Source organism: Telmatherina bonti (genome assembly GCF_933228915.1).
Source record: "Telmatherina bonti genome assembly, chromosome: 14".
Lineage (NCBI taxonomy): Eukaryota > Metazoa > Chordata > Actinopteri > Atheriniformes > Telmatherinidae > Telmatherina > Telmatherina bonti.
This window is the reverse complement of record NC_136612.1, coordinates 14,143,819-14,156,337: the sequence shown is the minus strand read 5'-3', so window position 1 is coordinate 14,156,337 and position 12,519 is coordinate 14,143,819. Positions and strand designations below refer to the sequence as shown.

The window sequence follows — 12,519 nt, the reverse complement described above, 5'->3', positions numbered from 1 at the left end:
TCATAATTACATAGTTTTTTTAACATGTAGGTTCCAGTCTGTCCATATTTGATGTGTTATTAAATTACAAGTTTAATTAATGACAAAGACCCTTCTTGAATGTTTTCTGACCAGTAAAAAGAAAAGTACTTTTTTTTCCACCAGTAGGGGGAGTATAAGCCCATTTATTGCAAAGCGGCTCTGAGCTACAGCTCACAAGCGATTCCTGCCCTCATTGGAACTGGCGAGGAGGAGGGGTGAGTTTTGCCCATTACTGCCAACCTGTGGTCGTATGTGGAGGTAGCAGTTTTGTGGTTTTGCTCTCGACCTGGTGTTTGCCTGGTGGTGGAAAGAATTGCCTTGAAATCTTACATACTCTGCCTTTAAAGCTTCAGGACCTGATATAATGTGAAGCATGTTGGCCCCTTTTTGGGTTTTTTCGTTACCTTGGAGGGCTTTAAAACCCTGCAGGGGAACTCTTGACGATCCCGTAACAAACTGCAGCAGCCGGGCTCTGCGCTCCTCATCGAAAGACTCCACGGCTTTCCAGAACCATTTGACGATGTTGCTGTCCGGAGTGCAGTGTTTCAGCCGCGTGTTGGACTTCCAGTCGTTGATGTCAATCTTCCCCAAACCGCAAACAATCAGCTGCAGGTTGAGAAATGAGGTCAGTGTGGAGGATAAAAACAGTTTACCGATGTAACTTCTACCGTTGAGGTCAGACGTTTACATGCACTGTTTAAAAACACACACAAACCTGTTTTTTTTTCTCAATGTCTGAAGTTAAATCAGGCTGAATGTCTCCAGTTTTAGATCAGCTAGGACAACCAATTATGTCTATTTTTTAAATCTTCCAATAATAAGAAAAGGAAGATATTTCTTCAAAGTCAGAGGTAATCTAAGATTCTTGATTTTAAGATTCTTTTAGTGATTTTTAAATGTCTTAATGGTCTTGGGCCTTCTTATTTATCGGACATCCTTTTAAGATATGAGCCCTCGCGGACCCTGACCCAGAACAGTCTGCCGGAGAACCTCAGGGCTGCAGAGACCATTGATGTTTTTAAAAAGAGGCTCAAGATCTGCCTTTTTAGTTTAGCTTTTAGATGATCTTATCCGGTTTTTAGTCTAAGGGTTATTTATTTATTGTTGTTGTTCTTATTGTTGTTCTATTTTACCTGTTAAATTCTATCTGATTTTACTGCTTTATTTCTTAAATATTTTATTCTTATGCTTACTTTTATTATTTATTTATTTTGTGTTCTTAGCTGTTTCCTTGTAGGTCTTAGTCTTGTTTGATCTTAAGCTCTGTTACTCCAGCGTTGGCCTCATGGGGATCCGCCACGCTGGGGGCCTTGCCTATTAAGTTTGCCGGGTCGTTGCCATGGGGATGGCCTCTAACAGGTTGGACCCTGTATTACAGCCATTGGGCTGTGGTACGGATCGGGGCCTACCCTGAGTCATGGCCGCTCCAGTGGTGACGTACCCTTTGGTTGTGGGTGGGCTGGCCCCTGGTGTGAAAGGATTCCCAGGATGTCGTTTCCTTACAGTTTTCAAAGCCAGATGTTATCTCCTTTATGTTCATTCTTTTAATATTATTGTCGGTTAAAGAGACAGTAGACTATTTTAGAAGCTTTATCAGGCAACATGAGTTTGGGGGTGTGTCAGTGTGCGTGTTTGAATGATCATGTGTCTATTTGTTTTACTGTTGTTTTAATATATGTAAAGCACTTTGAACTGCTCCTTGTATGAAAGGTGCTTTACAAATAAACTGATTTGATTTGACATCTACGTCTTACCAAGCCAAGATAATGCTGCCATGACTTTGGGAGCTTCTGATTGGTTAATACTGAAGTTACTTGGAGGAAAACCTGCAGCTATACAGCGCTCAAAGATGGAGGGAATATAATCATTACCATGTATCTCAAATCATTCACACTTGTGGGATACAAGTGTGCCCAGTTAGGAAGTAACAGTGATTGTGAATCAGTTTAAGCTGCTGTTGTACAAATGGAACAGACAACAGGGGGAGATTAGAGGACATTGTCTATACGTGGCATCCACAGACCATGTCCCCGTCCCTGAGCCTGGAGGAGACAGGCAAATACACCAGGAGACATTGATGGGACCATAGGAAGACAAGAAGCCAGCCGTCAGACTGCTATCTGCTCCTTTATGGTTGACAATGCAACACTATTTATAACTTTATTAACAACAAAGTTGACTGAAGTGCAACAACAGGAGCAGCACTGCCAGAGCCCAACAAAACGAACTCCAGCGCGCCACTAATGTGCATGTTTCTGCTCAAACTGTCTTTACACAGACTTTATGAGGGTGGAATGAGGGCCTCACATGCATAACCGGGGCCTGTGCACACAGCCCAACACCATCTACCCTGACTGGTATTTGCCAGAGAACGCTGGGATTGGCCAATGGCACCCTGAGCTCTTCACAGATGGGAGCAGGTTCAGACATGTGAGAGAGTCTAGAGACTCCATGTAGAATGTCCTCCTGGGTGGTTTATCTTTGGAGGCCCGCACAGACCTACACCGCCATTTGGTACTGGGAAGTGATCTCCACACTCACTGTCATCTGCTGCTCCATTGGGACCCGGTTCTGGCTGGAGTGTGTGAGCAGTTCCTGTATGACGAGGACATCGATGCCATGGACTGGCCTGCTAGCTCACCAGACCTCAGTCCATCATGTCTGGGTGCAGCCACCGCCATCACGTCGTACCACAGACTGTCCAGGGGTTGAAGAGATCCCCCAGGAGAACATCTGTCGTATCATCACGAGTACGCCATGACGCTGCATAGGACTGCATGCTATCACGCGGAGGCCACACACACACACACAGCTGAACCTCACTGTCAATTGTCTTGAGGGATTTCGTGTTGGTCAGGATGTGATCTGATCTTTCCACTTTTATATTGGTGTGATTCTGCACCCAGACCTGAATGGGTTAATGATCATTCTTCTGATATTTTGTTCTCAACACATTCCACTATGTAAAGAAAGAAGAGATTCAACTGGAATGATTCACTGATAAACATCTAAGATCTGCTGTTTAAATGTTCCTTTTGTATTGTTTTGTTTTTTTTTAGCAGTGTATGTTAAGGCCAACACACTGCTACACACACCACCACATGCAACTTCAGGATAACAAGACCAACGTCATGGAAACGCATCACAGAACCCTGATCACAAGAAAAACTGTGGGCAGATCAGGGAAGGTGTGTGTGGGTGAGGCCGCCTACAAGCCTGACTGTGACACCAGTTCTGTCAGGAGGAATGGGTCCAGAAAACTAAGAAGTTTAGAGAAGGAACTAAAACGTTTGTAAACCGAGCTTCTACAGATATGTGCTGGAGCAGCATCAGCACCACAGCGTGGCAACCACACGGCGACAGAGAGGAGAGGATGATGGAGGCAGCCTCCCACCAACACAGACATTTCCACCAGCAGATGCAGAAAGACGATGCTCTGCATCATCAGGAACCACTCCACTCCACACACCCTCTCTGTGATGCTCTCCCTTCAGGCAGGAGGCTGCACAGCATTCAGAGTCAATCCACCAGGCGGAGAAAAAGCTTCTTTCCGGTAGTTTTTAGACTTCTGAACTCCAACAATGCTCTGTAGCCCTGATACCATTCCCCACCCTTCACCCCTGCAGGATGAACACTTTATTAAGTCCAACATGTAGTAGTATGTGCAATGCAGGTCACTTCCTCGCCTCTTACATTTGGAATCGGTTGTTGTTCTACTCTTAATTATATATTTTTATCTTTTTTATCTATTGTTTCCAGTGTTTTTTTTTTTTAGTGTATATTAACTATTTATTGGGTGAAATGTGGCTCATCAGGTACTAAATTTCTTTCCATCTCATGTAAATGTGTGTGTTTTCTAGAATTACTGAGGACATTCAGTTTAAGGCAGGGGTGTTAAGTGTCCAGACCAACCAAAGCCAGCCTGCCAGAGTCCAGTCTGGCCCACAGGATCAATTTGGGGAAAAGAAAATGGAAATGTGTGTACATGAGGTTACATTTTCTTTGTTTAAAGACAAAACATTTCAAAGGCGGGACCAACAACTTATATCTTTTATAATTCACCTTTTATATGGTAAACATCTTTCTGTCCTTCTTAATAATAAATGTACACGTATGCACATTTAAAATAATTTGTTTTGTTTTTTTAAGGTTATTCTGATCATAATGTGAAATGCTTTAAATGTTTTGTGATTCTGTAAGTTGTAATGAATATATATCTGATAAACTGAGGCTAAATATTGTTTAAACTGCACTAATTTTTGTCAAGAAATTTCAGCTTTTCTCGAAGGATCACTCACGAAATTTAACATGAGGTATCTGTAGGACTTTGCACTAAAAGAGAAATATTTGGGTTTTATCATTTATAGGTTATTAACCATTATTTAACAGTAAATATATGTAAACTCTCTGCTTTAAATAAAGAAATAAATAATCCTATGAAACATTGTCTTTTTCTGGTGGCATTTAATGAACAGAAATATGTTTTTTCATCCATGCTGACCGAAGCCAGAAGTTCTGATTTAACTTCAGAGAGAAAAGGTTTGTGTCTTTTAGTACCGTGGATGTTTCCCGTGTAAACACTCAGACACCGCCGTACCTCCAGCTCCTTCTCGTCGAACGCCTTGAGCAGATGTTGGGGGATGACCTCGTTGAAGCCTTTCTGCAGAGCCAAGAACTGAGCCTCGATGCCCCGCAGAAAACGCCAGTTGACATAGAGGCGGACGTACTCCTTCTTCGTATCCTGGGTGACGGAGATGCTCTTGCCGTTGGGCTTGAGTTCGTGCTGGATGATCTCTCCGTACGCATTGTGCTCTACACAGAAGGTGTGGTCCAGCACACCTGTGATGTCATTGTCCCTGGTGTCAGAACAACACAGTGATAGAAAACAAGTTTGAAATGGTGAAATGGCTGAGCTAAATATAGTCAGTTATTTTAAAAAAAAAAAAAAAAAACTCTGCAGCTGGTTTCTCTTAAAGGTGGAGTATGTAAGATTTTCAATATTTTCAAAATAAATTAACTAAGAAAATAACTACAATCATAATTAAATAGTTTTTTTAAACATGTAGGTTCCAGTCTGTCCATATTTGATGCGTTATTAAATTTTAAGTTTACTTAATGACAAATGACAAAAAGCACTTTTTTTTTACTGGTAGGCAAACATTTAAGAAGGGTCTTTGTCATTAATTAAACTTTCAATTTAATAACACATCAAATATGGACAGACTGAAACCTACATGTTTAAAAAAAACTATCTAATTATGATTGTAGTTATTTTTTAGTTAATCTTTTTTTAAATATTGAAAATCTTACATACTCCACCTTGAACAGACCCCTGATGTTTAAAGTTGGATAACAACCCCTGGGGGGCGCTGTTGCCAAGGTAAGAGAAGATGTTGGAGCTTCTTTGAGCAGAAAACAAGAAACAACAGCATATTTATCGTACGTACAGGATCCAAACAAGGCTGTTGTGCAGGTCGGGGTCGACAGACTCCATGTCGTCCAATGTGATGGGCTTTCCCAGCAGCTGTTTGTAGAAGGGCAAGGTGAAGCCCCCGTCGATGTAGTGGCCATGGAACACTGCCATTCCCATGATGCGGCCCACAAAGTGAAAATAAGACAAGTGCTCCTGCAGGGAGAACAGAAGGCTTTCAGTTTCCTAATGACAAGAAAGCAGCGAGTTACCAGCAGAGCTTCAAAAGCCTCTGACTGCTGAGGTGTTTACCCCGATGAATCAGACAGGACAGTATGAAGCCGTCTCTACATGATACAGGCTGTAAATAAGCAGACTGAAGGAGTCCAACCATAACACTCATGCAGACATCTCCTGATGGATTTTTCCCATAAACTGGACGGCTTATAGTTCAACAGAGGTACAAAGTTACGTAACAGGAGACAAAAACACAGAGCTTCTGTCAGTTTAATGCATTTCCATCACATCTTGGTCAGATGGAATCATTCAGTCTGACAAAGTTGTTTGTTTGGAGGCAACGAAGAGGAGTTAATGGAGACATGGTGAGGAGGAAACTATTTCTAAGGCAGACTGATTGCTTATTACTTCTTATGAAACACATGAAAACAAAGACAGCAAACAGACTTTAATATCAGTATCCTTCTCTTCTGTTAAAATGACACTAATTTCTTTGAATTCCACTGTTTGCTTTTTACCAAAGCAATCAGGAATAACAATTAAGAAGAAGCCCAACACAACTTGGAGAAATGAACTAGTATTCCTGATTTCAGTCTCTTCTGCAGGCTGATTAGATGACTCCAGGCTTTCGATGTGCTGCTGGCAGCTGCACTTTGTCCGTGCATCCGGACCCTCAAATATCTGCTATTTCAGTTATAATGCTGGTTCATGAGAACTGGTTTGGTCCTCCACCACCAGGGGGTCACAACAGACCATCATCATCATGGGTCTGTGCAGGATTATTTTATTGCTGATGGTTATGACCTGAAATGCTGAAGTTTGACTTTTGTTTGTCTTTCACATAATGTTGCACATGTTGAGAAACAGCTTTCCTCCAACTTTCATGGTCAACAGTGAGAAAGTAGCTGGAGCTCGACACACTGCAATCCGTTTACCGGTCAAAAGAGTCGTTACGTAGCAAAAGCGTCCACCGCCGTCCAGCTTGTGGAAATTCAACTGAGGTGAAGAGTTGGAGGAGCAAAGCGCACTAAACTGTCCCATACCGGCCTAGACCTGTTGGAGGAGGCAGGATCAAAGAGATCCTGGGTTTTGTGCTGAATTGCAGCCAACAGGATTGGCTGAATTTACATTAGTAGTTACCATAGCAACATAACAAATTCCCAGTGGGACTAAAAATGAAATGAAGTGAAAGAAAACTAATTAATCGCAGAGGGAAATTACAGTGTTGTACATTTTATTTTATTTCCTGAACTTAATGAATATGTGTGAACATAACAGAAATGAATAAAAAACATGAACGTTATTGAAAGAAGCCACTTCCAACGTCACCTCCAAAACATGTTTGAATTGGTTTTTGTGGAAGTCCAAAGACAAACTAATAAAACTAAACCAAGACAAAATAATGACAGAGTTTATCTAGTTTTCCTAAAACTGATGACTTACAGATGAATTACAGAACTGTTGAGGATTATCTAATGGAGGACTTTTGACCCGATCAAACATCCAATCAGAATAAAAATGCAGCTTGTAAACAACTGGCTTATCTGATCGTCCACAATCAGGAAAATGTATAATTTGATGGAGAGGAGTGGTTCAAATCAGGAGAAATATGACCATGCATATGCTGATTTTCTTACTGTTCTGTACGTCTTCTGGCATAATTTTTTTCGAGCTTTTTTTTTTTTTTAAAAAGCTTTTTTCATTTTTTAAGTCATAACTGTTTTTAGCCTTTCTTTAAGTATAATTTATCATTTTACTATATGTTAACTATTACTTTCATTATTTATTTTTAAAAATTTTGCAATCTCATTTGAATGTTTTTCTTAGTCTTTTGCTTCTTACTATATTTTTACGTTTTTCTTTTATTCTCTTAACTTTTTATTTAGTCTTAGTGTCTCTTATTGTCCAGTGTTTTGCCTTCCTGACACAGTTATGTGGTTGGGACAACGCCTCTAGAGACACAATTTAATGTGTTTGCTATGTTTGTATTTGCCGGTTGAACAGATTCTTAATATACAGGGATATGATAAGTAGGTGTTTAAATGTATTTTTTTCAATACTTTTTGCTTTAATTATAAAGCACTTTGCGCTACATTTTCCTTCTATGAAAGGTGTTTTATAATTAAAGATTGATATATATATATATATATCTATAGATATATGTATGTAGTATTTAAAAAAAAAAAAAATCGAGCATTTCTCATTGGAAGAGGTAGGAATCAAATATAGTGACTCCTTCATATTACACTGAAAGAAACATCTCAGATATTCTCTAGCTTCCAGCATCTCATGATGCTGCTCAGAATAGATCCTCATTTTCTACATGCAAAATGCAAAAGTTTGTTTCAGAATAAAAATGGTCTGATCACACAGAGGGCGACTCACAGGATTGACAGCAGAGTCTGGGTTAATCTGCAGCGTGTAGATGTCATCGCGCGAGTACTGGAACAGGCCATAGTACGGGTTCAGCATCTCATGCGACAGCAGGTAGAGCCACTCCCTGCGCAGAGGAGATGAGGAGGGAGGAAGATGAGGAAGACAGCTCTTACATCCTCGATACTCAAAGCTCTGAATGAAGAAAGACTCATGTGGAAGAAATGACTTGATCCTAAACAATCAAAACATCAGTGAGGGGGTCGTCTCCTCTGGCCCCCCCAACCTCTTCATGTCAGAAGTGACGCAGCATTTTCAGAGACAAAGATTTTCTGTGTTTCCTCGCCAGTGCTTCTTACCGGGCAACTCCTCCATAGTCCAGGCCTTCTTCACCTCTAAACTTCACCATTAGCCGTTTCCACAGATCCTTTGGCCTCATCTTCATCACCTGCCGGTACGATTCCTGCGAGATGAACAGAAACACCATATGTTTACCCTGCCAGCTGCTGATGCAAAACCATCCTCAGATGCTACATAAAATGATCATTTTGAAGGCAGAGACTGGTTTTAATAGGGTCTTAAATGGTATCAGGAGGTCCAAAACACACATTTACTGTTATTTATCAGTTTTGAAAGGAACAAGAAAGGTGTATTTTGGTGTTACAGCAGCCAAATCCTATTTTTCTTCCCCTGTTGTGAGGCAGAGATCTCTCCACCTCGGTCAGTGTTCATCCCACGTGTGCACGGCTCACAGTATCGGGGGGAGGGCTCATTTAAAGTGGATTAGAGGCAGTTATAATAAACACAGCCATAAGACTCTAATAACACAGACTCTTCCGCTGCCAGGTTCCTCTATGCCCTCAAGATAGAGCGGACAAGTGAGGGGTGCAGTGGGAGAAACGGGAATGTCTTATCTGCACCCAAAAATATATATATACAGTGTATGTATATATACACAGAGTCAGCTCTGACAGGCCACCAGCTAACACGCTCCTATTCAGGCATAATTTAACGCTCCAGTTGGTCTGGAGAAGCTATGCAGTTATGTCTCGCTCAACCTCAAGGCATCCTCGTTCCCCCCTTCCTCACCCACATACACCCCCCCCCTATCCTCCCACCCTCTCTCACATTGAGATCAGCCAACAAAAATGTCTTCGTTCAGATTAACAGACGCTGCCGTTCCAGCACATTCCAGCACATATTTTATGAGGGTCAGGGAATCTGTTGCAGGTGGTGTTGTTCTGATGAACGCCCTGCGCCTCCTAGATGCAGGGAAAATATAAAATAAAATGGACTCCCCCCCCCCAAACGGAGAAAATCTTCCAAATCTCAAACAAGAAAAGTCTGCTTTTGATTTTTGAACACATCATAGACAACCGTGTGTGTGAGAGAGAAGTCGTTCTCACAGCTAAACTGCTGCGGGCAGTGACCTTTGCTGGAGAAGATAAGCAGAACAAGGGACGCAAACACCATCACTGGCTTTTTAAAATAACTTTATGCCTATAAATAACTTGTTAGATTAAACACAACTTGTGTGGAAGTCAATTATTGTATATGTTGCTCAGTTTGTGAGGCATGAAATGGACTGGCATTAGCTGGAAACATGCTGATAAAATGTTTTGAAGGAGTGTCAACAGCTAGAGTATGAGATGAAAACAAATCAACTTAATATCTGAATTTCCTTCAGTAAGAGGTTATGTACCAAGTTTAGAAAACAAGAAAATAACAAAATAACAGTTATAAAAAAGAAAAATATACAAATAAAAATACTAATATTGGAATATTCATTAATAAAAAAAAAAAAATATATATGCAAATGATAATAAAAACAAAGAATAAAAATTAAAATAATAATAATCATTAAAATAATTTAAAAAAAAACAAAGTTAAAAATGTAAAAATAATTTTGAAAAAATAAAAAGAAGAAAGAAGAAACTAATATAAAAAAAAAAAAAACAATGATCTAAAAGTTAAAAAAAAAAAAAAATAAAGGAAAAAAAAGAAGAAAATAAAAGGCAGCCATTGTCAGGTGTAGTTTGTAAGAGGACACGTTTGTGCTTGAACCTTTCCACACTCACTTCAAAGATCTCCTCACGGGACACCTCAATGCGGCAGTGGCCAGCCTGAGGCTGCTGCTGGGACAGCTCCTGTCGGAGGGTCTTCAGCTTCTGAACAAGGTCCCGCTTGTACTTGGGCACTGTGAGGCACTCAGCCTCCTCTGGGAGCTGACCAGGGGACACCAGAGCCTGCTGGACCTGATCCTTCATCTGGTTCTGACGACTGGAAAGGCCAAAGGATGGAAAAAAAAAAAGAGAGAGAGAGAGAGAGAGAGAGAGAGAGACGATGACGCAAAGAGCAACAAACCGAGGCAGAGAGACAGAAAAAGAGGAGCAGGAAAGATGACAAAAATGTAAAGTCTTACATGTACCAACACCGGCTACAGACAAAATCACTTACGAGAAAAAGCAAGAACTGGTGGAAAAAAAATAAAATAACAAGCGCACATCCAAGACCTCAAAACAGTCATGAGTTCTTTCTCAGCGCTTTGCTGAGAGCAGAGAACGAAGAGTAAACACACTGAGGTCATCTGGGAAGCAGATCAAGCCAAACAGCTGCCTCACACACACACACACACACACACACCCACCTACATTACACAGATATAATGTAGGTGGGATTACTGGAGGTAAGACGTCTCCTTCATTCACTCGCTGTCACCGTCTGACATCTTCCTCTCCAGTTCTCTGCTCCTGGCAGACCGGCTGGTCTAACAGGCATGGCTGAACTAAAACAACGTTTATTTAGATGCTCAGCTGCTTGTCAGTCATCTGCACGTTAGCTAATGCAGACTCGCTACCTCTTACAGACACACGGGAACTTTCTAACAACTTCAAAAGCCTGCATGATCATAAAACCGTTCTTCCAGCTGTGCTAACTATTCACACACTAACATATTACTTCATCATAGATGTTGTTCAAAGTCTGGATGTAAAAGCTTCAGAAAGCTGGGAGCTGCAGTCCCTCCACTGGCCTGCAGGGGGCAGGATGAAGAAGTATGAAGCATTTAACAGCAGGGTAGGAAGGGTTTTTCCACAAACATATTGCTTAAAAACACCTTCACACCCCGAAGCAGCCAATAAACTAAATGTTCAAACTCAGAAATAAAAATGTTTAGTCAGCTGTGGAACTTACAGAACTGAATAAAAACACCATCCGATCTTCCTAATCGGCCTGCTCTCAACGATTGGATGGTGATATGTCTATCAAACTCAACTTCCCCCTGAAGCCCATGGGAAAGCTGCGTGTTTCTGTGTTCTGAAGGCGGGACTACAGGGGGAAGTCTGAGGAAAGGTATTTTGGGGACTTTGTATGTAGCTTGCTCTAACAGTTTCTGTAGGATCTCCTCTCCTGCCTTTAAAAGTAACATGAATTAAGAAAAACACACCTAACTCCACAGATCTCTCCAAGAGGCGATTACTGTGCTTTGCACGTACCTTTGCACGTATCCTAAACTTTAGGATGCTAGTCACCAGTTTCAAGTACTCCCCCCCCCCCCCCACAATATAGTTTCCTAACAGTTTGCCAAGCCTGATGTTTATTCTTTTATCATCATTATTATTATTGGTTAAAGAGACAGAATATTACTTTAGAGTTTTACCATGCAACATGGGATAGGGGGCATGTTCAGTACGTGTGTGTAAAGGATTATTAGGGGTGCGAAAATTGAATCGAAAAATCGAAAATTGTGATATTAATATTCAAAGTGGTGCCAAGGTTAAGATAATCGTCATTACGCTGACTTTTCATCAGGTAGTTACGACCACACGGGACAAAAAAGACATTTAGGAGGAAACCAAATGACCAAGCATATCCGTAAGTCCATTTCTGGATTTATATAAATATATATATATATATATACATATATAAAAAACCAACAATTTAGAGTTTGCTTAGCGGAAGATTGCTACTTTACTGTATCCACCCAGCAGATTGCATTCTCCCCTCACCACAATGACCATTTTTCCTGAGCAAAGTGACTGAGTTTGGTTACTGTTGTCTGCGCTGCAGAACGCAATTTGGCTTCTCAATCACTTCCTGCTGTCCCAGAAAGCCACAGGGCCCCATCGGGCGGCCGAGACCTCCTCATGAATCCCTTTATTTCCTGCAGACTAGACTCAGAAGGAGCGGCGGCGGGAGAGGAAGGGCAGGAAAGGCGCTTTCCTGACAGCACCCAAACACGGCAGACAGCTCAGAGGGAGGAGGGAGGAGGCGCGGGAGCATCTCTCCCTGCACTTTCACCCATAAATCACACGTTGCTGCCACGGCTTCCCCTCGTAGCTGCGGGCCCCGTGGATCTCTGTTCTCTTTCCAGCTGCTTACTGATGACACGACGGAGCTGTATAAGCACTTTCTGTTGCCTGCTGGACAGAGAGGAGAGCCTGGACCCAGCAGAGCCGTGGTCGCTCTACCTACCGCCT

The 12,519-nt window shown here is 41.5% G+C and overlaps 1 protein-coding gene across 2 annotated transcripts in view; it reads right to left on the bottom strand.

Moving 5' to 3' along the window:
- Positions 1-12,519, bottom strand: part of smurf2 (SMAD specific E3 ubiquitin protein ligase 2) — a 67,118-nt gene that overhangs the window by 5,320 nt on the left and 49,279 nt on the right. For both annotated transcript variants that reach the window (XM_079252491.1, XM_079252492.1), the window contains 6 exons: positions 10,120-10,321; positions 8,401-8,504; positions 8,054-8,168; positions 5,469-5,647; positions 4,619-4,877; positions 426-627 (listed from right to left, as the gene is read on the bottom strand). In XM_079252491.1, coding sequence (XP_079108617.1) covers positions 426-627; positions 4,619-4,877; positions 5,469-5,647; positions 8,054-8,168; positions 8,401-8,504; positions 10,120-10,321 — 1,061 coding nt within the window. The remainder of the gene's footprint in view (positions 1-425; positions 628-4,618; positions 4,878-5,468; positions 5,648-8,053; positions 8,169-8,400; positions 8,505-10,119; positions 10,322-12,519) is intronic.